The sequence below is a fragment of the Nilaparvata lugens genome, chromosome 4 (assembly GCF_014356525.2).
Source record: "Nilaparvata lugens isolate BPH chromosome 4, ASM1435652v1, whole genome shotgun sequence".
NCBI classification, from domain to species: domain Eukaryota; kingdom Metazoa; phylum Arthropoda; class Insecta; order Hemiptera; family Delphacidae; genus Nilaparvata; species Nilaparvata lugens.
The window spans coordinates 14,252,013-14,279,829 of record NC_052507.1 but is presented as its reverse complement, the minus strand read 5'-3'; the positions used below and the strand labels follow the sequence as shown (position 1 = coordinate 14,279,829).

Sequence of the window (27,817 nt, the reverse complement as noted above, 5' to 3'; positions counted from 1 at the left end):
GTTTTGCCGCTAGATGGCGTTTACACTTGTCTAAATCATATGCTAGCAAACCGATGAGTTTGAAAACCAGACATGTACTGGAGATGTCTTGTTTTCAAACTCATCAAGGTTGATTTCCCGTCATTTTCTAGGTTATGTCACAAACAAAGTTGATTTGATTGTTTGTTACTTTAGATAATCTTTATTGATTAAGTTTTCAGAGTGAATATTACAATATCTCAAGTCACTCCAATTATCTTTATTGCCTTTATAATTATTTATTTTGAAATGAATTTGGATAATAATATCAGCATGGATAATAGTGACAGAGATCCAGATTTTATTCCTAAAGCACCACCACCAGTCAAGTGTTCAGCTAAATTTGTTTTATGTATAAATAGTAAGGATAGTAGATTCATAGTTTTCAAATATAGGAGTCTTGTCTATGAAGGACATACCGTAGAAGTCCACAACATAACTGACAAAAACATGACCCTTACAAAAAAATTTACAATTTCTATGAATAAGAAAATTTCAATATAGATAAAATAAATTCAAATCCACTCTAAGATGAAGGTATCCCTTTGAAAATGCATAAATGCAATTACATACAACATTTTAAATTAGAGCTTGTGCCACAAAACTATCATGGATTCTATGAAAATCCAACTAGAGTAGATGGTAGGCATGTGTCAAATAATGTAGACAACTCAGCATCGGAATATGATGAATGATAGGTCTACCCTATGATTTAAGTCTATTTCTTTTGTATATAAAAGTTGAAAATGCTCAAATCATGTTTTAATTTTCCAAAATCCTGCCGAAAAATATGATGAGTTTGAAAACCAGATATCTCCAACAACTTTGAAGCCCCCCTGTTAATTAATTAAAAGTTCAAAAAAGGTTATAGTGATAGAAAACGTACAACAATATGGTAGAATTTGTAATAAAAGAATGTGAAGTTACATTTTTCGGATTTTTTTGTGATAAGCAGTTTTTTTTTGATTCCCCAACAATTTAGTCTGTGGCACTTGTCTGGTTTTCAAACTCAGGCCTTCATTCTATTATCCGGTGATTGGTTTTAATTGGGTGACGTATTAACTAACGGGGACTATTAACATACCGTACATACATATTTAGGGCAATGAATTGGAGCCATAAAAGTATGCATCAGCGTATAATTTGTATATATCACATTATAGGAGAGCATTGCACTGCACCATACTCCTGTCGTCCGAACCAGTCGTGAAGCATACATACATACATATATATATATAAAATAATATATGCATATGCATTCATAGGTCAAGGTTAAAAAATAATTTTAACCAGGGGCAATAATATCGCCCCCAGATTGGGGCGATAGAACACTATTATCCGGTGATTGGTTGTAATTGGGTGACGTATTAACTAACGGGGACTATTAACATACCGTACATACATATTTAGGGCAATGAATTGGAGCCATAAAAGTATGCATCAGCGTATAATTTGTATATATCACATTATATGAGAGCATTGCACTGCACCATACTCCTGTCGTCCGAACCAGTCGTGAAGCATACATACATACATACATACATACATACACATATATATATATATATATATATATATATATATATATATATATATATATATATATATATATATATATATATATGCATATGCATTCATAGGTCAAGGTTAAAAAATAATTTTACACTTAATATGTTAAATACTAATTAATAGAATCTATTAAGTTCTGGAGCCACTGACATGCCTCTTCTCCAGGATCATGAACTTCTGTCAGCCCTCCATGATAGGAGTGTTGTGGACACTCAGATATTAGGCGAATCATTGATTGAATTTGTCCATATTGGCACAGAGGATCAGAGGTGTATCCCCATACTGTCTCATATCCTATATGCTTCAGTCGTAAAGCATGTCCTTTATACTTATACCTTTTTCTTCATCCATTACCATTGCCCACACTTATGAAATCAATCGATCGAGTCGTCATAATTAAAAAATCTGGTGTGGCGCATTCACACAATTTTCCTTGCCGTTAAGAAAATTTATCACCTGACGCTAGTGTTCACGCACATCTCAAGCTCAAGAGTCTACTATTCAAAGATCCAAGCCAGCTGGTGACAGGACAATAACGCTGGAGACACACGAAGTCTGCTATCTCTTCATAGTGAAAGATTTAATAGAATCAACAGTTGCCAACAGTTTACAATATTGAAATTGTTCGAGCATTTTCTCGAATTTCGAGCTTATTATCAATAATTCTAGGTGAAAATGTTACTGGACATGAATTGTAGAGATTTTCATGCTCAATGTTTTCCGCTTGAAATTTTCTGTTTAAATTGTATCTGAAGCCTGATAATTGGGAATCTAAAATCAAGCTTTGCATAGATGGGGCGGAGCTCCTAGAATTTTTACAGATATGTGACTTGTGGCTGTTGATGGAGCTTATCAATGAATATTTTAGGTATAAATTTGATCAAAATCGTTGGAGCCGTTTTCGATAAAATCGCGAAAACCCTGTTTTTGACTACATTTTCACCATTTTATCCGCCATCTTGAATTGCATCAGATCGAAATTGTTCGTGTCGGATCCTTATATTGTAAGGACCTTAAGTTCCAAATTTCAAGTCATTCCGTTAATTGGGAGATGAGATATCGTGTACACAGACGCACATACACACACACACATACAGACCAATACCCAAAAACCACTTTTTTGGACTCAGGGGACTTGAAACGTATAGAAATTGGGGTACCTTAATTTTTTCAGAAAGCAATACTTCTTTACCTTTTCCTAGGGCAAGGAAAGTAAAAGCAATGATTTGTTCTTATAATACTTATTAGACTATTGATACCAATCAAGCTACTGGATTGTAGTTATTTATCCCAGTGGCCGAATGAAACACCAGTCGGACACTAAAAAACCTGGTGTCTCTATTTTTTTCCAATAAGTGCCATAACCCATAACAACTCGCAACTTTTTAACGACTCTCTTCTCAGACACTAAAAGAGTGAGAAAGCATCATTTTCTCTCCTGGTGTCTCAGTCAGTGATATACAAAGGAACACAGCAATCAGTTCATAATATAGTGTCTATTATATTTGAGACACTACTGGTGTTCGAGAATCATCATGACATTGTGCCTGATTTCTTCTATAGTGAGGTCCACATTATAATGGCAGTGGAGAAAGATAGGGGAACAACGTTGCCGAACCTCTGTCTTGTCAATGCCTTCTATAAACGGTAGCTGATTTATTGATGTAATATTAGATGCTCATATTTAGATGTAGATATTCAAGATACTTGAATGATATTCAAGTTTAGATGTTCATGATAACTGTTCATTCTCGTTTAAAATAATGAATTATATTTTATTAAGCAAGAAATTATATTTTTCAACTATTTCATAATGAATTTTCATAATTAAGATGAAATATTTTGTTAATTCTACATTGTTCGAAGATGATCTAGCAACAGAGCAAAGCGAGAAAGAGATAGCGCTATCTACTTTGTTGAATGATAGACAAGGATATAGCAATACCATTGCTAATCAAACACTGCCATTATAACGTGGACCTCACTATAGTGAGATTCACTTCATACCCTCAGCATTGCTTATCTATGCTTCCCATTCTATTATAAAGATAACAGTTTGAAGTAATTCTTACTAACACGGTATAAATCTTAGCCCAAATTTTAAAAGCTGTGTATTTCACTAAAATCTCTATATTTGGGATTGGTAGGACCTACACGGTATTACGAAGGATCAAAACATAGTGGAGCGGCGACAAAAGTAATTTATTATTGATTTCTTACAAGTAAATCATTAAAATTATGACAGAGGAAAAATAAGGTAACTTTTGCTTGATAACATGAAAAATAGATCCAATAGCATGATGACTTGTGAATTTATGTGTTCAACAAAGCTTAGTTTTGATTAATCAACCCATCTTCTCAATTTCTCGTTTATTATTGTGTCTAGTGCTCTTGCAGTAGTCCTCCTCATCAGGGTGAAATAATGATTCCTCACCGAGAATATTATCCTCACATTCAGTCCGTATAATGACAGTTGGTAGAAGATTTTTATTAGACTACATATTCTTTCTATTAAATAATATTAAATTTAATAAAAACACATCAACTTTTTGTGTAGTTGATATTGTGGTAATTATTCATAGGCCTATTAAATAAAAACACATTAACTTTTTGTGTAGTTGAGAAATTGATATTGTGGTAATTAATCATAGGCCTATTAAATAAAAAGACTAATTGTCAAAAACCACAGATTTATTTATAGTTAGAAAGACCGGTTTCGGTTGTTACACCATTGTCAATCTCTGATAAACTCTTTCTATGCCTTTCTACTCTTCCCATGCCTACACTACATATTTTGTCAAATTCATAATTTTTTTTTTTTTGAATTGGACAGAATATGTAATGTAGGCATAGAAAGAATATGTAGTCTTATAAATCTTCTACCAACTTTTATTATACCGAATGAATATGAGAATAATATTCTTGGTGAGGAATAATTTTTTTACCCTGATGAGGAGGACTCTTGCAATAGGGCACTAGAAACAATAATAATGGAGAAATTGAGAAGATGAGTTGATTAATCAAAACTAAGCATGTTGAACAGATAACCTTGTGCTATTTGTCTTCGTAACTTAGATAAGGTTACATACAGAGTCCAAAATAGGTTGCATAGTATCGTTCATTTCAAAAAATTCTAGTTCAAGAATATTTTTAAAAAGCAAAGTTTTAAATTTAGATGTTTGAAAACCAAAAGGTAGTTTAGTTGAGTGTAGAAAAGTAATGCATGTATGAATGCCTCCACTTCACTCCACATTATATGATTAGACAAATTAGAATACATTCATTACTTTATTCCATAGCACTCTCAACTACAGGTAATACATTCCTCATTACTGTATTGTTCACTCTATCCAATAAATAAATAAATTACTACACTTTTGTACCTCCTCCGTTCCACAAGGTTTAGACCCTGCTACACAGAAATAGTGGGAACACTATAGAGATCAACAGAAATCTAATAATAACGTAGTTTATTAATTTTTTATTTAAGTTAATTTTGTACTTTGTGTGTGAAAACATTTTAATCGATCGAATCCTCAGATACCAAATTATCAGTCTATCTATTTATATTATTCTTCATAGTTTTATAAGAATGGTTCACATTAATTTATATAAGACCTTAAATAAATACGACTTTTAGCAACGAATGACCAAGAAAGGAAAACCTGGAAGATGTTTAAAACACAATAATTTAGGACTTGGCAGCTCTGTTGGGACTAGTTAGTATTTTAGGATCAACTTATCAAAGTCATTATTCATTTAGTTTTAGTCATTCATTCAGTTATTATCATTATTAACTTTGTTCTAAGAGAGTTGGGTGACTTGAAGGTCTCAAATTTTGGTTTTTGCTTAAATATTGAGAACAAGAGATTTTCTTTCAATCTGCTATTTTGCATGTACCGTATTTGTTTTCATCTTGTTATTTTTCTTTGTAAAATTAGTGTTGTATTATTTGGAGTTGAATAAAAAAATACATTTTTGACGATCAATAAAAAATATACTGTTTATAGGCTTGTAGAGCATTCAATTCTCAATATATATGTATCGTTTCATTATTTTATGCATTTTTCTACAAAGGTTGAAGCAGATTTATTTTTGTAAGGATTATCTTCAGTTTTGCAAAAATAGATCATTCAAGGAAAAACATAGAGGCAGCTCTCTTGAGATTAATAATAGTTAAATTCAAGTATTTCAATTAAATTGCTCACTTGATTTAGCACATTTTTAAAATAAATTCAATAACCAAAATATTCTTAACAGATTTATAGTAACTCTATGCACATCAATGAGAAAGCATGTATTTGGTTGAATACTGTATTTGTTTGGATGAATACTGTGTTTGGTTGACAATTTTTTTGTTACTGCATGAGCATTATAAATAAAATATTAATTCGATTATGTACATTTTAATCAAAATACAAAAATAAATATTAATTAAAATTATTAACTTACAAAAATATTACAAATTTTATTATCTTTGAATATATTTTGATTACAGGTGAGTCACCTGTACTATGCAGGCCTGCACATAATTATAATTAAAATGGTATAATCACATATATTTGATATGTCTTAAATTAACGAAATATCAGACATTAAAGCCTCAAAGATTTTTATAACAAAATATTATTTTGAAATTTCAAAAAGTAGTGGTTTTGGTCTGGAATTTGATTTTTCATAAAAAACTAAAACGAGTTAGACGTGTCCCAAAACTTGATGACTTGAAAATCACTTGTACTGTTTGAATTTTTTCTTTTGATTGTCAGTGAGAAAACTGAAATAATCTATATGTGGCAATAATTTTTTAAGGAAGTGTTCTTTCATACTTTGCCACGTACGAAGAGGACAAACGTTTTTCTTCTCCATACTTTTCCAAATCATTTGTCCCTTGATAGAGCCATACGCTTTCTTATCAACAAGATACTTTACAATGTTAGCATCTTCAACAGAAGAATAAGCCATTCGTGTATGTTTACTTACTTGTTTGTTTTTTATTACAGGAGTTTCTTGTAGAGAATCATCACTACTATCGTCTATTGTAGTCAAATCCAATGAAACAATTTTTTCGGAACTTTCACCAGACACAAGATTTGTTTTGCCCTTACTCACAACCAACTTTTTATTCAATATAATGTGTTCGGGAACTTCACTCCAATTAATCCTTTTGAAATACACCACATCCATGAAATCAAATTTATGAAGCTGTGGAGCATTGTTACACGTTTTCATATAATTGTTGATATTCACAATTTTATTCCGTCTAATGCACGCAATTAGGAACTGTATCGTAAACACGGGTCCCACATGAGCCCTGACAATACTGCTGCCTTTAACAAGAACAATACTGTAGGGATCCATCAACCTCTGTGAAGAGTACACTAGTCCACCACCTTTCGAAATGATGTCTTTCGCCTTCAACTCCAGATTGAAGTCGTTAAGCATCAATACAAATGTCAGAGGCTCCAAGTTCACATTGCGAAAGAGAAACGGCGAGACTTTTCGCAAATGGAAGTTTGCATCTTCAGTTGAAATTTCTTCGCAGTCCTCAGAAGAGTCGGTGAATGTTTCACGCGGCGGCTTATCAATGGCATTGATGCATTCATTATCAGAAGACAGCTGGTCATCCGGTGGAGCAGGTACAGATCGAATATTGATGGCACTGGATGAATTGCCAAGTTCAACTAGAGTCTTACGTTTAGACGTCATCACAATTCTGAAAAAAGATCTTCATTATTGAAATGCCAATGTCTTTTGCTAAGTCTAAAGCTTTGTTCAGACCAAACTATTTTACTCTGCAGAGCTACAGAACAAACGTCCGCGAAGTGTGTGTTCACACCAAAAACATCTGTAGGCCGACAGCCTGTAGACCCGCGCAGGATTGATTACCTTGAGGGTTCTATTTAGACCTTGATATACAATGTATTGTGCACGCAAAAGTGTTTGCTACACCAGCTATGTTTTTTTGCAATATTTTGTACAATGTATGTTGATTGGTCAAATAAATTAATATAGTTTCAGGCTAATGTGTGAGCAATGGAAGGATGATAAAGGAGGAGAGAATCTACAGCTGTAGTTGGGTTCTAAATCAACGAAAGCGATTTTTAAATTCATGCCACTTAAGGCTTTAAATTCAATTTCAAATAAGGAAATATTTTTATATAGATTTTTACATTCATGCCACTTGAGGCCCTCCAAGTGGTCTCATCTACCCTATGGGAGTGGCAGGAGCATCAATTTACAAATTATAGATTAATAACCAGGCATTTTCAAGTAGATTGCTTCATAAGCACAGTAAAACAATCAAACTTGTAGGATCTATGGTGTCATAGCTTAAAATTCGAAACACTAAAATAATGATATGGCAGTAATAGGTATTCAACCCTCAAGTAAAATCACACTCCTCAAATTATGTGATCTCTGCACACGGACACTTGGCCGTTTGTGGCGGCTATCAAAGTTCCGTCAACTGTACTTGTGAGAAGGGGTTTGTACTCTGCTAATGTATTTGTGTGTTGTGATGGCCGTTTCCACTACTAGCGGCTAGTAGTCAATATTGTTGATGCCAATATTGTCTTAGTAGTCAATATTGTTGATGCCAATATTGTCTTAGTAGTCAATATTGTTGATGCCAATATTGTCTCTGTGTGCAGGGTTCTTAACGTGGGCACGGAACAAACCCCTGGTTTCAGTAGGTACACTAGCAGAGTATTTTACAGTAGTTTATCATTTATAAATCCGCGTGATAACACATAGCAGATTTGAAGCACACTATAAGTCAATCATATTTATCAATGATCTACGGATGGATGGGAAGTCTGTCTTATTCGCAGATGACACCACCTTTATTGTACAGAATGAGGCTTCCCAGATGGCCATTTAAAAGTAACTCAATTGTTTGAGGAGGCTTGCGTGTGGATTTCATCAAACAAGTTGTGCATGAATGAGGGAAAGACCTAGAATCTCCTGTGTACACCAAGGCATGATCCACAACTCCATTCCACTTCTCCATATAGAAGAAAGTGTGTTACTATAGAAACATCGCAGCTCGGAATGGATCAAGAAACCATCATTACCGTACCTTTCGCGAAAGAGAGGTCAAGCTTCTTGAATTTGTGTTGAACTCTTCTTTGTCACAGTGCTGCCACTACTCTCTGTCGAGTGCTGCCATAATGACGTCGACCTCGCTACAGGTATAGTAATGAGATAAGTTATAATCCTCACCTGTCAAATGCAATACTTGATGACTGTTATAGGTAGGTAATGATATTGTACAATAATATTGAGTGTCTAGGGACCGCTGAAAATAATTTAATAGTAATTCACTAAATAATTTGATGTTGTGATTCTTTTTTTTAATTTGAAAAATAGTTTGAACTTTTGATAGCCAAAAAACATTTAATACAAAAATTCCAATCTCCAATTAATTTTAATTGTATTAAAAATGGTGCAATAAATACAAGGGAGCAGCGTATGAGCATGGTTTGCAGTCGACTGTCAAAGGTGATATATCTTATACGAAAGTTGAAGAGGCAGTACCTACCAGATACCTACTAACAGCCTATCACGGTCTTTCCATAGTCACATCAAGTATGGTATTGTGATTTGGGGCAAAGTAGGAGCATGTAAAGGATTTAAAAACAAAGTTCTTTGCATTATCAGTGTAGTGCAACTCCCCAACTCGCCTTGAACCCTGTAGGCCAATCTTTAGAAGACTGCAAGTGCTGACTGTCTTCAGAGTGGAACTCCACAGGTTTCAGAAGAGAGCTCAATTACATCAGTACAACACCAGCCACACTACCAGTATCAGAGGCGCACTGATATCAACCAGCCATACTCCAGACTTTCCCGTTTACAAAGCAGCTTGACTACTACAGATTATCCTCAGCCTCCAGTTGAGTGGTTTCAAAAAATTGTTATATGACAAAATTATTACAGTGCCATTGTATGGAATTGGTCTGGGTAAGATGGGCAGTTTTTTTTTGAATTGTTTTGATCATCGCATTTCTACTGCCATCTTGGTGCTCTTTTTTTAGTGATTATTTTAGTACTTTTCATTGACATAATCTATCCAGCATGAGGCTGGATAATTGTATATTGTACAGACAAAAGAGATGAGTGCGCTCAAATAAGAAAAGTTCAACGTGAAATAATATAAACTATAAGATATTATAACATCAAATACATTATACAACATTTTTCTTAAATGTTTTTAATGAATCAGATCTTCGACCTGAGACGTTGATTTCTAGAAACTTGCTTTACAACACACATAAGTATTTATTACCAGTTTGCTTTACCAATTTTTATGTGAATTAAAATTAAAAATAAACTTACTGATTTGATGAATACATCTTCATAGATGTTTTTCTTGACTTCTCAATGTAAGACTACATAATTGGATTCATGAAATATATTTTGAATTGCGGCAGATAAAGAATTACTACAATTTATCCAGCTCAGGTTGGAGACAACACTAAAACAAAATTATTATAATATTAAATATTAATAACGACAGACCAAAACATAAATCTGACAATATTTTCAAAGGTTTTGTACGATTGAGAATGAATGTAAACAAAAAGCAAAACATTTACCAGCTGATTAGAGCAATGAGAAAAAAAATAACTTCGTCCTTCATTAGTAGAATACTAGAGTATCTCTTTTAATGTTATGATTGAAAAAATATTGAAAAGTTGATAAAATTCCATCATTTTTGATTGAAAATGATTAAGTTTTTCAAGAATGGCTCAAGTTTTTACCATCATAACACATTTCTGTCAATACTTGACAAAAACACTACCTGAGTGGTCGAGATTTTACGTCGAGAAAGTTGACAAATTTAAATTTTCCCGATATTGAACTTACTACAAGAATGCATTTTCGGAATTATAGAAATTCAACTGAATTTTTTTTTTCCTAAAAATCCTGCTTGGTTGAGTATCTAAAGGTTGTCACTGGTGCCTAAAACAGCAATTGTGCCAGATATCAATGAATCAATTTACCTTCTCCTCTTTGATCAAGCAATCGTACGAAATTCGTAATTTCTGTTTTTGGATACGTGTGAAGGTGTTCAGGGACGTATAGCACATAATTATGTTCTTCTCTATTTATTTTATGTCTATATCAACCACTAACTTCTGCCAGATAAAAGTTCACCAGCTGATCCAAAGTTTATTATTTGACATTTACATTTTGTGGGTGGTTTAGGATTGGTTAACGTGATGAAAAGTGATTGTAGTTTTCCGAATTTTCTCCTTAATAACTTGTAAATCAAAGAGTGTCATATTCGGATAGATCTATAGAGAAAATTTTTCTATATCGGTTAGCAACTTTTGAAAGGATCTAGCTGGAGGTTACAGGATAGTGATGTCCTTTCAACTAGCTTTGCGAAAATTATTTAAAAATGGACGAATTCTTTTCCGTAACTTTCGACTCAATCAAGAATCGGAATTCTCAACATTCAAAATTCTTCCTCACCAACAGAGATTTGCTCCTAGGGCCGATTCCATCCCCAAGTCTTCGCCTTCGGCTTTCCAGTCACATTTCGATTCTATAAGGCGGCTGATTCTCAAGAATGTTCTTAACAGAGTAACCAATTCTTTAAATTCTGAGCTTCGCCAACGTACAACAAGGCAACTTCTATTTGGAAATTCGGCTCCGTTTTTTGCTTTGATTGGAGTGAGCTTAGCATCAGGAACTGGCATCATAACAAAGGAGGATGAATTGGAAGGTGTTTGTTGGGAGATAAGGGTAAGAATTCAATCAACTTTATAACAGTATAAGTCCCTATGTGGTTATTTTCAATATCTGCTTTTTATGAATTTATAAAGAACTTTGGTCTCTATTAAGTCAGTTAACATTAGCCTTCCTGATATTTACATAACGTGTCTCGAGATTAAATGACATCGATTCATTGCCCGCCTCGATAGTTCAGTGAGCAAGGTGTTGCACTATTCTGTCTGCTGGTACTGCCTTGTGGGTTTGAATCCAGCCATTAAGCATAATTGGTTTCATTATCTCATCTATCACCTACGCACCTGCAAAAGGCTTCTCTTAACATTATCTGCAATAAAAAATTTTGGCAGGCAGGTCCACAGATAGACAATGTAGTAGAATTATATAAGCAGAATTAGTCTGCGCTCTGTAGATGAGCCCCAAGCACCTGCAGTAAGACTGCTCGGTTTCAACATAGACCCAAAATTGTCCTGGAGTGTTCATGTTGAGAATCTGTGTACAAGATTGTTAAGATCAACTTTTGTTCTTAGAAGACTTGGAGACCAGCTATCAACCCAGCATCTAAGAATGGTGTATTTTGCTCTAGTTCAGAGTCATCTAGCTTATGGCATGCATAATAAATAGTTGTACACAACTATTGAATTGGGTGGTGTCAGTGAATGAGTCACCTATGCATTCCAAAGCATTCTCTCCATCACTCCACTGAGTTGCAGTATCAACCGAGCTATGGTTCAGTCTTTAGGTGCCATTTAGTCGCGACAGTGCATAAGAAGTGCATATGATAGGGAAAGAGACTGCCAACGAACCAATAACACAGAATTGTTGGCTTTGTTTGGTGTACCTTATTAGGCTACTACGAAAAGGCAATCATGCAAATGTTTATAGGCGTAAAATAATCCAATGAGATGGAAATATTAATTATACAATTGATATGTTTTGACAGTAAACAGAGTACATAACACATAAAAAATAGGATGTTGTAAAAATTACAACTCGCGACTGCTCGTGTGATTGAGTAGGGCGTGACTTCTGGAAGGTTAAGGATCTTCACTTGCTGGAATGCCAAGCTGCTGAGTCCTCCGCCTCCCCAATCTTCAATAAGGAAGGTTCAGTCTTGCTAGTGTTATGCGGATGAAGGTCTTCTCTGTTAAGCAAGGCATCCAGGTTACGAGAAGCTGTTATAGCTGACCTGAAAATGTAGAGGTTGAAGACTGTCAGAATATGTTCCCTGACAAACAGTGGAGTTTATAATCAGCTCACACAAAAATATTATGGCTTTCATCTACACCAGCAATATCCTTTTCACCTCAGTGGCGCCACACAACAGTGTGATACCATATGCCATTACGCTCTGTAAGAAGGCAAAGTAGCACATGCGAAGATGGAGATGTAACCTCTCAGAATCCTCAGGAACAGCACTCTATTCAGCCTGCAACACACACCTTGTATGTGATCTCCCCAGGCAAGCTTCCTATGCATAGTTACGTGTTGAAATTGAATTTTATGACTCTCGGTCCCACAAGTGTGAGTAATCGATGAAGAAGAAGGTATTAAAGTAAAGCCCAAGAGCCTTACTAAGGAGAAGTTGTATCACTAATAGCTAGATTATACGCAGGTCTATCAAATGTATCCGTGATTGTCCATCGTATTGGATCATGAATATTGAAATGGTTAAGCAAGTATATTATGCCCAATCATATGCAAGTATACAGTATGGTATCTTAGTTTGGGGAGGCGCCACAAAGACTGTCTTGTACCCCTTGGAAGTGTAGCGTAAAATAGTAGGTACCCTACTGAAACTCTATTTAACGAATTTAAATTATTTAATATTAATCAGCTGTATGTTCGATCCCTACTTATGAATACCTACAAGAATAAACCAGACATATTCGCTCAAGTACTACATGACTACACAACCAGGAGCTGGGTAAACGTTGGCATTGCTTTTCCTAGAGTACCCAAATCAATAAACGCGACAAATTCCTTCTATAAAGCAAATATACTATACACAAAACTCCCCCAACACATTAAAGACATGAAGCACGGTCCATAGGTGTTTGCAAATACCACATTAATAGCTGGCTATTGGAGGTTGGTAGGATAAGAATTTTAGATTTTCTTAAATCAAATAATACTTTTGATAAGACTAGCCTCAATGCATGCTGAGTCGGTTGGTCATTGTTGTGATCCGTTTCTCTTGTTCTTGCCTTGACAGTGAGTTTTCTGCTTCTCATTAATTTTTCTCTCTCTTCTTCTTCACATCATACTTCATTTTTCCATCTCTCATTCCAATCTTTTCCATCTTTCACATATATTGTCATACTTGTCATCATGTTAAATTATTATGAACTATTGTCATTATGAAGTATTCAGATTGCCACTCTTTCCTGTACACAGGCATTTTGTCCATGCATGGAAAAAAATGTTTATTATTTTTATTTGAAATGTATTGGTTTGTAACATAAAATAAATAAATAAATCACGTGGCATTTGGGTCAAAGATGACAAAGTCATCTCACTTTGTAATGACTCAATAGCTCAGTAATTTAATTAATATATAGTTGAATTTAATAGATCTACGAGGCCACGTGCTATCGGGAGTTGTCCAGGTTTCAGGAGCATCAATTAAATCGTCATTAACTGCTGATTAAAGATGTCATCCGCATCTCTCATTGGTTCTCATGGAATTTAACCTTTATTGAATCACTATTATATTTACTAGCTGTACGTGTAACCGGAAGAATGTTGATTATTGAATAATATGTTTGTATGATTATATTATTATATTATTGCAAAGCCCAATAGGCCTCTTCACAAAATGTTATGTTACGATAACAATAAATGACTAATATAATATTCTATCCGAATCCATCAGTACCTAGTAAAACATTTCTGTTATGTAATTATTATTATTCATACCTACAAATATATTCTCAAAATAATTATTTTTGCAGAATGCAGTTTCTCGAATGCAACAAAAGGCGGAAAAATTTGAAAACGAACCAGAGAATCTTGATGAAATTCGCGTTGAAGATTTTGAACTAGGACCGGCAATAGCAAAGGGAAGCAATGCAGTGGTCTATGCCGCCAAGAAACGAGATCAGAAAGGTATTAAGCATTAAGCATACAATTTTCTCTAAAACTAATTTCCGTATTGATTCAATTATTAGATTAGTGATGATGTTATGACGTTCTGTAATCTAAGAGAATACAGAAAAATGACCTCTAAATTGAATTATATCAAGGGTTCAGCTAGTCGTGATTCATCTATAGGTAGCATTTATGATAAAGCATTGTAGAGCTCAACAGTAATAAGTGTAATTTTTTTCAAGTTACAATCTCATATCATATCATCTATCATACCAATCTCTGATATCATAAGACACAGACAAGCGGTAGGGGGTGACTTTCACATAGCTGAGCTTCCATACTGACGAGGGGATCATATATCATCATCACCCGTTAATTATGTTACTTGGTTATCTGGTTGCACAAAAGTCTGTTAACTTTCAATCCCGATTAAATGCCACCAGAACCAATCAGAGAATCCTCCTTCTCAGAAAAACCTTCTCTGATTGGTTCTCGTGAAATTTAATCATGATTAAAATCTAACAGGCTTTTGTGCAACTGAGCCTTAATTTTGTTTAGTTGGAGAAGAAGCAGCAGCAGCAACAGAAGAAGTATCTAGGACGGAAGATCCGATTTCGAATTTCCCACTGGCTGTGAAGATGATGTTCAACTACGACGCAGAATCCAATGCCACCTCGATATTGCGCGCCATGTACCGCGAGACTGTTCCCGCCAAATTTCACATCACCAATCAAGAGCTCACTGATTGGGAGAAGAGGTTTGTGCTGCGTTTTCTGCTAATTAATCAATCGAACAGTAGTATATTACGTCACGAGGCTGGGCAGTATGAGTTAAACAGTACAAGCATGATAGTTCTCAGGGGGTGACATTCATTTCACTTCGGATTTCAGTTCATCTCGAATCAGCTGTTTGCTTAACGTTTTTGTTTGTGTGCATTATTTTAAATTATGAAAATATTTCGAATAATATCAATGAATATATTGTCATTTAAAGGCAAAAACATTACCCCCTAATCCACGCATTTACCTTTGAAACATAACTAAACAGAACCTTTCAGGTTGTGTCGTGAAATCGAGATGAATTGAGACCCTGGCGAGGCTTGCGAGATTAGGGTATCATGCGAGTACCGCATGTCGATTAAGTTATGTACAATAGTTTTTGCCTCACCATAAGTAACTCATAAATATTTTTTATATATAGTCGCATATGAGCGACTTCTCCAACCTGGGTGGCTCACTAGTTTACAGCAGGGATTTATTTTATTTATTGCACTCAATTTATTCATGATAATGATTGTTTCTACTCAAATTATCAAGGACCATCTCTTGTCTAGGGTCATTAATGATAAAATAGATTCCTCAATTATTTTTGGGTTTTGTAATTTGGAGGGATGCTCCCTAGGCACTGTATAGGTCTATATAGATCATGGAAAAAGTGTACCATCATGCAAATCGAAGGAAATCATTAATTTTTGGTAGTCTTCAAGGATTGAATATTTTCATAGTACATGGGTAATCATAATTGACTACCTTTCAATCTTTCCCTTTTTTACACCTTAGATCCATTAATTAGTATTTTTTATTGTTATGTTATTTTTTCATATATTCATTCGTGTTATATCTCTATATTGTTTAAAATATATTTTAGAATCTTTGTATTTTTTCTATGTATCTTGTGTGTGTATAATTGAAATTGAATGGTGTCCAAAAAGATTGAATTCACTGATTTTTTAATTTTCAGAATGTCAGAGCTGTCGGTGTTCCTGCCGCCACACCCGAACATAGTGCAGATGCACTGTGCGTTTGCCGACCGCATTCCCGAGATTCCTGGCGCCAAAGCTCTTTACCCGGACGCGCTTCCGGCTCGAATCAATCCCGATGGATATGGCCGCAACATGAGTTTGTTTCTGCTCATGAAAAGGTATCATGTTAAATAGGTTATTTATTCAAACTGGAGTGAGTTTTAGACGAGAGGTTCAGACGTTGGCTTAGTAAACCAGAGGCCCCGGGCTCGAATCTCGGCAAGGCCAGTTATCTCTCCCTGGCTCTCTCGTGTATCTGATGGACACGTTAATTCGACGGTTATACTGCCTTAAAGCAGCCGTTAAGTCATGACAGGAGCCCTGACATTGATCAGATGCGACCTAGAAACTCACACCAGACCTGAGCCAGCCAGGTCGCATTTATTTTTAAGCTCCGAACACAGTAACTCAACAACATAGACTCCGGCCGAGTGTCGGAGTTGAACGAAAACAAGGAATTCAATTGTTTAGGGACGCGTACCTCGCGGTATGGTGGTGTGTGTCTCTTCACACGTTTGAATGTATGGAATACAAGGCATTGTATGTAAGAAATGCTGGCATTTTAAAGTGAAGACAAAGCTTCTCTCAAGGTGGCGGTAAATTTGATTGAAGTGAGCGGCGCTTCGCACTGTGGAATCAGACTAGTCATCGATGAGAGTCATCTTGCTTAGTTGAATTAAATGTAAATGTATTTGATCTTTGTATGTACAATAGAAATAATCGTTTGGCTATCGTCTATACAGTATAATAAAATAACAAGATGCATTAAGAAACGCATTTTCTTAAACTATTTAGTTTCTGAATTAACTTACTGATTATCAGTTTCAAAATCTGAGTTAATGATTTATTAGATTCAAGCTGAAAGGTATTTTTTTTTTAGATTCCCCACTGATGTACATTATCTGTAGTTTGACTAATTTAAACCCATTGTTGCAGATACGACACGAGCCTTAAGGAATACCTTAAGGAGAGCCGACCCGATGTGCGCAAAGGAATAATTCTACTGACACAATTACTGGAAGCAGTAGCACATATTAATAAGCATGGAATCGCTCACAGGTGAGATAAATATATGCAAACCTCCACGACAAGTAAATTATTACCGTATCACCAATTCCATTATATTTCCGATATTATTGACAGTATAATTTTTGTGCATTTATGTGGCATGTTTTATTCATTTGCTACGGGTCGTTCGGTTAATAATGGCGTTCTACTATTTGTACCAAACAAGAGAAGCGTTGAGTGATTTGGCTTTTGTGGTCGGAAGGAAGGTGAAAGTGCTTGGTGGAACAGATTGTAAATTTCAATTGTACAGTTCTCTAATCAATCCAGATTATCATAATCTTGAATATTGACAGGAAATAATATACCATTTCATTTCAATAATGATAAACTGCCACAAAAGAGTAAAACAACTTCTCAATGCTAATTAATTTGAAAATTAATGTGTACAAAGCCTAAATATTTGAGGCAAAATTTAGAAATAGAAGGACTTTGGGCAGTAGCCTATATTCTCTTCTGAATATTATATTTGTTTGTTTATTCCAATAAATAACATAAGTTACATGAATAACTTACAATAACATTGAGAGACAATATAGTTGTGTCTGATGGAAATCAGTCGCCAAGGGTGTGATGACATTGAAAGTGCAAGTAAACGTCGAATCATGCTTGAGCCGAAAAACAAAATTTAAAAGCTGCGATTGAAACACGTTGTGACTTGCATGTTGCTGCTCACACTGAATGCAACCAGCAAGTGCAAGTTCTCAGTGTGAGTGTTTCTATTGTTATTTCCAGATTCTGTTTCTTATCTGCACGCTTGGTCATGCATAACCACGCTTGCATTTGCACATATACGCATTCCATGTGATCCCTAAAACTGGTAACTTAAGTTATCTTTCTCAATAATATAAAATCATATACGAGGGCACAATCAAAAGGGTTTATCATCTCTTTGTATGTATTTTAGATGGAAATTACTGAGATATTGCAATTATTCAAATGCTAATGAATTAATTATTATTATTAAACGAAAATCCAAATTAAATGCTGTAATTCACCCTGAAGACTTCTGTACTGCAAATATTGACAACACGGTAAACAGCTAGATGGAATTTCGATGAGCGCTACTATTCAAAAATTATTTGTCAGCCCGGGAATCGAACACAGTTCCTCCCAATTGCCGTTCAGGATGAATTACAGCATTTAATTTGGATTTTCGTTTAATAATAATAATTAATGGACGTATTTCAAGTATTTTGGTGAATAAATTTGAATTCGCACTAATTCATGAATGTGTATGGTATGGATTGGTTTAGAGACTTGAAGAGCGACAACATCCTGCTAGATAGAGAGGCAGGTGAGAGCAGTGGTTGTCCCCAGCTGGTGGTGACTGACTTTGGCTGCTGCCTGGCCGACCGGTCGTGTGGTCTGCACATGCCCTACCGTTCACTGGACGCCGACCGCGGTGGCAATGCTGCCCTCATGGCTCCTGAGGTAGGCCGACACCCCAACAAGCTTCAAATCAAGGCTAATTCTAGTTTGTCGTAGAGTTTCATTGGAATGTTATAGGAATTCTTCAATATTCATTTTGTTAATATAACATTTTTTAATATTAAATGTTCCACAACATTTTATAAAGAAAACAACTTGACCTTGAACCTTCTTTCTGGATTATAGTGAGGTCCACGTTATGGTGGTAGTGTGAAAGATAGGAGCACAGCGTTGCCGATTCTTTCCCATGCTACTGCCTTCTTATAGGCATAGGATATTACATGAGAAGTTAACTGATGTAATATTCACTTTTCTGCTTGCTAAAAATAATTAATTATATTTTATTCATTAACAACATATATTTTTTAATGATTCAATAATAAATTTTCATAATTGAAATTGAATTTTGGTTTTCATTTTTTTCAAATTTCTATTGATTTGGGAATAAATTCGATCTGATTTGAATTGTGTAGGTAGCGCTAGCAGAACCGGGCGTGTTTTCGTACATCGACTACTCGAAGGCCGATGCCTGGGCAGCGGGCAGCATTGCCTATGAGATCCTGTCCGAGCACGGCAACCCGTTCTACCGGACGCAGGCCAACGCCAAGCAGGCGCTCAAGAACACCACCTATGCTGAGGCCGATCTGCCCGACTTGGACCCCACCGAAGTGCCCCCAATCATGGCCAGGCTCATCCAGTCGCTGCTGGCTAGGAAGACGTCCAAGGTACGTAAAATAGTTACTACTTGTGTTTCTAAGCTAGGAACTTAACAATATTCTCAACAATAATAATAAGTAGTAAAATAGTAATTTTACTACTTCTTAACAATAAGTAGTAAAATAGTTACTACTTGTGTTTCTAGGCTAGGGACTTAACAATATTCTTGCTAGGGACTTAACAATATTCTTATTCTTTATTGATTGATACAATAAGTACTTCATCAAAATGATAGGGAGAGAAAAAATAAGGTAACCTTGTGCTATTCCTCTCCCAAATTTAGATAACACATAGTCCGATATAGGTTCTCTTATTGTTGTTCACTTCACAAAATGTTCAGTCTCTAATCATTCTCACAAAGTAGATTTTAATTTTAGATGTTTCAAAACCAAACAGAAAAAATACTTCACATATAACTGATTTATAGGAATTATTCACATGTTAAGGAAATATTTTTTTAATATGGTGTAGTTTCACCGATACAGAAACCAAGGTAGATAAATAAAAGGTATAACGCTCGTTATCGGATCAGAGCTTTTTATGGGTTTATTTTGCGTGACGTCAAACTTTCCCGGTTTCAATTTGTGTTACACATTCACTGCAATTCAAATGGCAAAAAGCTGATGCTGGAAGATACCTACTGTGACCTATTATGCCAGCGTCACACTTTTTCTAAGTCGCCAAGTTGACACATCTTATCTCTCGGCTCGCTTTATACGGGCGAGCGGTGCCATAGCAGCCATCCACTTTCGCGCTCGTAGTCATTTGTACGCACTTGGCAAGAGTGTGGGAGCGGCATTACAATGTTGTGCATGTGAATTTATTCAAATCTATATTTTGTTTTTCATAAGATAATTTTTACTTTCCTTGCCCTATCACCATAGGTAAGAAAAGTATTGCTTTCCGAAAAAAATTAAGGTACCCCAATTTCTAAATTTCTATACGTTTCAAGGTCCCCTGAATCCAAAAAAGTGGTTTTTGGGTATTGGCCTGTATGTGTGTGTGTGTTGTGTGTGTGTGTGTGTGTGTGTGTGTGTGTGTGTATGAGTGTATGTGCGTCTGTGTACACGTTATCTCATCTCCCAATTAACGGAATGACTTGAAATTTGGAACGTAAGGCCCTTACAATATAAGGATCCGACCCGAAAAATTTCGATCAAATGCGATTCAAGATGGCGGCTAAAATGGCAAAAATGTTGTCAAAAACAGGGTTTTTCGCGATTTTCTCAAAAACGGCTCCAACGATTTTGATTAAAGTTATACCTGAAATAGTCATCTATAAGCTCTATCAACTGTCACAAGTCCCATATCTGTAAAAATTCAAGGAGCTCCGCCCCATCTATGCAAAGTTTGATTTTAGATTCTCAATTATCAGGCTTCAGATACAATTTAAACAAAATTTCGAGTGAAAAAGACTCAGCATGAGAATCTCTATAACTAATGTTCAGTAACATTTTCACCTAAAATTAAAAATAAGCTCAAAATTCGAGAAAATGTGATTATCCAATTGCAAACTGTTGGCAACTGTTGATTCTATCAAATGATTCACTATGAAGAGATAGCACACCTCGTGTGTCTTCAGCGTTATTGCCCTGTCACCAGCTGGCTCAAATCTTTGAATAATAGACTTGAGATGCGCGAGAACACTAGCGTCAGGTGATCAATTTCTATAACGGCAAGGAAATTTGTGTGAGTGCGCCACACCAGATTTTATTATTTAATACAGATGTGACGCATTCATGTTCATGCAATTGATATATTCCACTTTCCACTCTTTCTACCCTGGCTGACCAATTGACTGAACTTACTAATCTCCCCAAGAAGAAGTTGTATTCTACAAGGGCCTGGCATTCAACTAGAGATGGCTTTTATGCAATGCTTAACTGATTACTGATTGCATATTTCGGACTTTTCACTTCTCTCAACTCATGCTTACCAGTTGACTGAACCTATTGAACATTTTCTGTTGAAAATTTTGTCTGTCTGAACAGTTTTTCACTATGATTTATTTTATTATAAATAACAAAATGAATTAATTGAATGTATTTTTGGTTGCAGAGGCTGGATGCCGAACTAGCAGCGACGGTTTGCCAGCTGTACCTGTGGGCGCCCAGTGGCTGGCTCAAGCCCCGCCAGGCCAGTCCTCCTCCTTCCCAAAGCGAGGTAATCAACAAGTTATAGCCACTTGCCAAATTAAATTATCAGCTTATGACTACCGTTACCGTTACGGTATACTGAAGAGTTCTATCTAGTCTAGTTATGTACAGAGTGTTTGATAAGTCACTCCCTATTTCTATACAGCTATAATTTATTTATTCATGAACCAATTTTGTTAGAACTACATTTGTTAGATATAGCACTCCTTGAGGTTGTGTCTAACACCAGTTTTCATTTATTTCAGTTTAAAAATGCCCCCTCTCTTGACTGTGGAAGAATGTGCCAAAATAGCAGCTCGTTATGATGTCTGGGGATCTGTGGTGCGAGTACAAAGATGGTGGAGGGCTGAACGAGGGATCCATGCAACACTGGATGCAAAAACACTGAGCTCTTTCTTAAGAATCGTTGCAACAGAGTAATGTGAAAGACCACTTTCACGAGATCCTTAACGCATTGATTTCTTAGGGCTCCTCATGAACACTTCACGAACTCTGCCAACATTCTTTGCTGTCCTTGACGTTTATGGTCTTCCTGATCGTCTTGCATCTGCAACACTCCCTTTTGTTAGTAATTTGGAATGGCAATTTTTAACAGTTTTTGCATCCAGTGTTGCATGGATCCCTCGTTCAGCCCTCCACCACCTTTGTACTCGCACCACAGATCCCCAGACCTCATAACGTGCTGCTATTTTGGCACTTTCTTCCACAGTCAAGAGAGGGGGCATTTTAAAACTGAAATAAATGAAAATTGGTGTTTAAACACAACATCAAGGAGTGCTCTATTTAACAAATGTAGTTCTAACAAATTCATAAGAAAAGAAATTATAACTGTACTAGCCGTCAGGCTCGCTTCGCTCGCCATATCCGTCTAGCTCCGGGGCTCCGCCCCCTGGACCCCCGACTGAATCGTCCAAGAATGAGTTCAGCAGGCTCGCCTGTATTTTTCATTTGAGAATTTTTATCATATGTTAGGACGATCTAGTCGGGGGTCCAGACTAAACGGATATGGCGAGCGAAGCGAGCCTGACGGCTAGTAATATAATATTCCCAGGAATAGCTCTGATTGAAGTAGCAGTGCCCAATCAATTTTTCCGCGATAAATGCATTTCAATCTTCAACTTGGTGCCAACCTAACAAAGTCAACTCAATTTAATGCCAACCTGACAAAATTATTAATTTAGTTACCAGTTAACAACAGTTGTTAACAGTCTGTTTCGAAGAGGTACTCTCTCTAGATTATCGTTCTATATTAACGTATGGTATGGCCTTTTTTCAATTATAATTAAGAGAATAAGAAGAATATACATGCTGAGTCAGTCAGTCAGTGAGTGAGTGAGTGCCATTTCGCTTCTATATATATATATATATATAGGGAGTGACTTACCAGACATTCTGTACATTTATTACACTTATGAAATGAATTTAAAATGAGTTAATATCTAATTCTCAGCTTATGACGGCTGTTTACGTTACGGTACACTGAAGAGTTTCAACAGAACAGGCTATCCAATTAGATGAACTAGAGTGTGAGTGCCAGTCTCTGCTTTGAAGTCACTGCCTCAGCCTCAGCCGACGACACCGACCGTTGTCTTACGTTTGTCAATAGCAACTCTCTCCAAATGTAGAAATTAGCAACAAGGTGCGTGCAGATTTGTGCGTACAGTAAACGTATATCTGTTTTTTTTACAGAAACAGTAAGATTGATTGATTGATTGATTCGCTGCCTTTATTAAATACCTAGGAGGGCAAAGTTAGGGCGCAGCCGGCCCTTCAAAGTGACATCCAGCACCTATACTAAAATAGCGAAATTTTTTTTAATTTCAGTTGCACTTTTATTATTTTTCGCCACACTGCACAGAAAGCAGCTGTTTTCCAGTCCCTACGTAGACCTGAAAGACATTGTTTGCAGACGATTCTCGTCTGATGTCAGAACAAGTTTCTTTCCGGCTAAGGCCGGAAAGAGTACCCTTTCCGGTCGCTTTTTGAAAATGTGTTTGGACAACTGTGCCATATGGTGCATTGTGTTCAGGAGGGTGAGATCAGAAATTTCTACCCCACTTTGAGTACCCTACGACGTCTGGTTCTTGAGATATGAGACATCAAAGTTTCCCCCCCCCTCATAAAACATTCTTATTCAATTTATTATTCTTATATAGCTGATGCCAGAAAGTTAGGCGGCTTCGTGGGTCACATGGTGTTACCTACTCAGAGCTGATGCAATGCATCTATCTATTGCCAAGCTAGATGACAACTCTACTTTACAACATCACTGTTGGAATGCACAAGTGACCCACGAAACCGCCTAACTTTTTTGGCGTCAGCCATACCTGTAGTGTGGCGAAAAATGTCATGACTCTCTCAGAAAGGTGTTTACGGTATTCGGATAACATATTCCCGGGCTCGGCAAGCCTCGCCCGGGAAACTATCCTCATACCGTAAACACTAACTTTCTGTGCTTGTAGTGTAATATACTATTCCGTTAAAAATGGATTAAGCGACGAATTTTTCAATTGGCGGTAGGAGTTTGTCGTAGTTCCATATTGGCTTTCTCGTTGCTGACGAATGAATCGTGGCAGCCGTTTAACCTGGAAGAAAATTCCCTGAAAATGTCAGCTTTTCCTTGCCATGTAGAGGGTTATAAAAAATAGTGTAACTTAAATCTGAGACAATCCTCGTATTTTGAAGTCGAGCTTGGTATTTATAAATTTCTAATTTGTTGTAGAAATGTTGTATTCCTTCTGCTACGGCTGTTGTCCAATTTCGGAAAATATGAGAAGTGAAGTGAGATCAGCATAAGCTTTGATGTAATTTATAAGGAATACTGACGGCTGAAGATCAGCATTGAATCTCACTTTAGTGATTTGGAGTGTTGCAACTCAAGTCTGATATCACTAGGATATTGATGTTGTTATTGTGAAATGAATGAAATGGATAAATTACTACACCGGAGTGGCTTCAAATGATTGGAAATGAAAATGGCTTCTTAATAATTATTTCGAACATCCAATGAAATCATGGCCAATCTATAGTGTAACTATAGAGAACTATAGAACTGTAACCTCAAGAGAACTATAGAAAGGGGATGAGTGGAAGTTATATGAATAGAACGAATTCTGCAACTACAAATATTAATCGAAGAACTAAATAGCAAAATTTTCTATATATTCTTCCATCTTAGAAAGATTACTTCTCTAAGATTGATTTTGTTTGCAGGTTTTGCAGTGGCTTCTCTGTCTTGCCACCAAGGTCATGTGTGAAGGTCGCGTCTTCCTCAGTTCGCGTCGCACCGAAACCGAATATCAGCTGATTTCCACCTTTTTGACACGAGTGCGTCTCTCCACCGTACGCCAAGCACTCATCTGGATCCAACAAGCTTAAATTACATTATTAACCTCACAAATCTTCACTTATCCTTCATGAAATAAGATTACCCTACATGAAATTATAATTCGCCACCCAGTTCCTATTCTATTACAAAAAACCCTCATTTTTTAGGAAGATGATGTCAATTGTAAAATGAAGAAAACCTTACCGATGTTCACCTGCTTTGATTCATTTTATTAGTTTTGCTCATTCATGCACGGAGATGGAAAACTTATCTAGTATCTTTTCTTTATTATATTCTAATTTCCATATTTTATGCACCATTCAAGTCTAAGGCTAGGCACACACCAGTTATTTAAGACAAGACAAGACAAGACATGCTCAGACACAATACTTCACATAGTGTTGCTTTTGAAGACATGTCTAATTGCAATGACTAATCAGTGTGTGTTGCGTCATAAGCAACTATGTGAAGTATTGTGACTGATCGTGTCTGAGCATGTCTTTTCTTGACTAACTGGAGTGTGCCTAGCCTAACACGTATCTCCTATTACCGTACATGGAGAATGGTCGTATTTTTATTATGTGCTGCATTCTATGTTTAAACCAACAGCTGATCTAGCACTGTTCAAACTGAGGTTTAACCTTCAAAGTTCAATCGGAATAAGAAGAGTTGGTGGTTTAAACTAAGATGTAACGTAAAATGAATGTGACAATAGTTTTATTAAACCCATATTAGCGTTAAATTTAAATTGCGCATACGGCCCCAAGTCAATGCTAGTTAGTAATTGAATTTAAATGTACATAGGAGTTTCAACTTTACTAACAAGTCTTGCCTGTATACTTATCTTCATGGTGTTTGATTATTCTCCTTGGTTTATTAATTTTAATTGTAATTATCCTGTGCATTACTTGTTACTTAGTAATCGATTTCAATCAGTATTATGAGCTGTAATTTGTCTTGGTTTACGTCTTTCTTAATAATTGCATGAGAATAATGATTATTTCGGTTTCTATTGAGTTAGTTAACGTACAATACGGCATAACGCAATAATCAAATTAATAGTTTTCAATTTAACGTTTTGGTAAAAATATTTAATTATTTCAAGTTGAAACTCTCATTATCGAGCGTACTTTCTTAGCAACAATAGCAATGCATTTTCATAAAATGCCTCATTGTAAAAATGTTTTAAAACTGAAATGAATTGTAAAAATATATTTTAAAATTATGTACAGCTTGTTTTTATTTTTCAGAAATCACTGCTTACTTGATAGAAGTGATTGAGAATGTAAATTTCTTAGTTTTAAGGTGATATTAAAGATATTTATTTTCTCAAAAGATTTGTTTTTATTCGTACATTCGATAACCATAAAATAATAACTTGCTTTTAGCAATATTACCTGATAGTATCGAGGAACAAGATTGTGTTGTCAGATATTAAAAAAACTGAGGGAACCAAACTTGAAAAACTGTTAGCGAGATATGAGCATATTCCTTATTTCAACAATTATTAATTTCATTGAATCTAAAGAGTAGTGTTCTTCGCTTCAAATAGTATCATCACCCAGATTTTCAATAGAATTTTCGCTCATAAAATATCTCATGGTTTGTATAATAAAAAATACTGATGACTTATTGTTATTGTGCTATAATACGTTATTTGGACAAAAATTTTACGATATTTTGAGCATTGAACAAAAATAAATGAAGTCAGATTTTGGAAATTCTTAATCATTCGCGAGATGTATGGTAACCCGTCCTGTCCTTATGTACAGCTAACCGCAAACCGCAGGTTTCAGGTACAGTTAAGTTGGTGCTATTAAACGCAAAACCAAAAAAGATTAGTAAAAGTTAGGCAATTGTGTGATTACTCACCTCAGGGTGTGAAGACTGGAAGTGGACTGTATTAGATATTTAAAGATGGGCTGCTTGACTGGTGTATGATCTTTCCATTCACGTGTGACTTGTTTATAAATATCACAAAACTTGCATTAACACGTGCACGCAACAAATAAAAACTGAACTTAACTTTCTCCAACGGGAGATTACAAAACATAGTCCATAATACACACATATTTACATTTCACGGAACGTATGCACGCACTGTGCATATCACGAAACGTAACGCACGGTCTGGATTTGACAACGGCAGCAGCAGAAGTGAGTCTGGCAGCAGCTCTGCAGCTCAGCCCGGGCGGCCCGGGGGAAGGGTGGCTATGGGAGGGGGAGAAATAGAGCTCGCCCAGCCAACTTTTCTAGAAGAAGCGGGGAGGAGAGGTGGAAGCACAATAACCAAACACATTTCTCAACTTAAGATTCTCGCTTAACAAGTAAATTCCACCAATTGCAATAGTCATATTTTCAACTTCTAAATCTCCTGAATGGGGTACAAACTCTGATTCGTGTTTTTCGCCTCATCCACCAGACATTGAGCGAAATTAATTTTTGCCAAAAAAAATGCCTGCTGCTCAACGTAATAGTTGATCAGGTTTTAATAAGAAGCAAGATCAAAATAAAAATAATATTTCAGTCACATAATCAAAAAAGTGACACTTCCAACCACTGCATGTCTCCAAGATCTCCAATATATTGTAATAATTACCTCTACATAGGATTACCTACTTCAACTTTCACCAATGTAATTACAGAAGTTAGCAGCATCACAAAATTAAATACACAACAATACTAGAGATAAATCTCGTGTAATTAATCATTAATAACAATATCTGACAATCATTAAATGTGAATAGACATGCCTCCAAAATTATTGATCTATTGAAGCGTTGAAGAAACTACGCATGGAGCGAATCAGGCTCTGGTGTTTGATGTGGGGTAGGTCTCTTGGCAAAGTTATCGAAGAACTTCCAGAACACCTTGTCTCCCATATCCATGTTGAAGCCATCCATGTAC

General features: G+C 35.8%; 2 protein-coding genes across 3 annotated transcripts; one reads left to right on the top strand and one right to left on the bottom strand.

Moving 5' to 3' along the window:
- Positions 1–6,045: 6,045 nt before the first annotated feature.
- Positions 6,046–10,204, bottom strand: LOC111046294. 2 transcript variants are annotated; one of them, XM_039426727.1, is made up of 3 exons: positions 9,922–10,170; positions 8,666–8,808; positions 6,046–7,300 (listed from the first exon to the last, which is right to left on the bottom strand). In XM_039426727.1, exon 3 carries the CDS (start codon positions 7,291–7,293, stop codon positions 6,316–6,318), a length of 978 nt encoding a protein of 325 aa, XP_039282661.1. In that variant the 5' UTR covers positions 7,294–7,300; positions 8,666–8,808; positions 9,922–10,170; the 3' UTR covers positions 6,046–6,315. The 2 variants fall into 2 exon arrangements, with proteins under 2 accessions (XP_039282661.1, XP_022187509.2); XM_022331817.2 differs by lacking the exon at positions 8,666–8,808 and having other exon boundaries at positions 9,922–10,204.
- Positions 10,205–10,733: 529 nt separating this feature from the next.
- Positions 10,734–26,245, top strand: LOC111060115 (serine/threonine-protein kinase PINK1, mitochondrial). Its single transcript, XM_039426724.1, has 9 exons — positions 10,734–11,337; positions 14,277–14,430; positions 14,971–15,169; positions 16,153–16,332; positions 17,150–17,272; positions 18,535–18,712; positions 19,183–19,434; positions 21,485–21,589; positions 24,796–26,245. Exons 1-9 carry the CDS (start codon positions 10,954–10,956, stop codon positions 24,958–24,960), a joined length of 1,740 nt encoding a protein of 579 aa, XP_039282658.1. The 5' UTR covers positions 10,734–10,953; the 3' UTR covers positions 24,961–26,245.
- Positions 26,246–27,817: the final 1,572 nt, after the last annotated feature.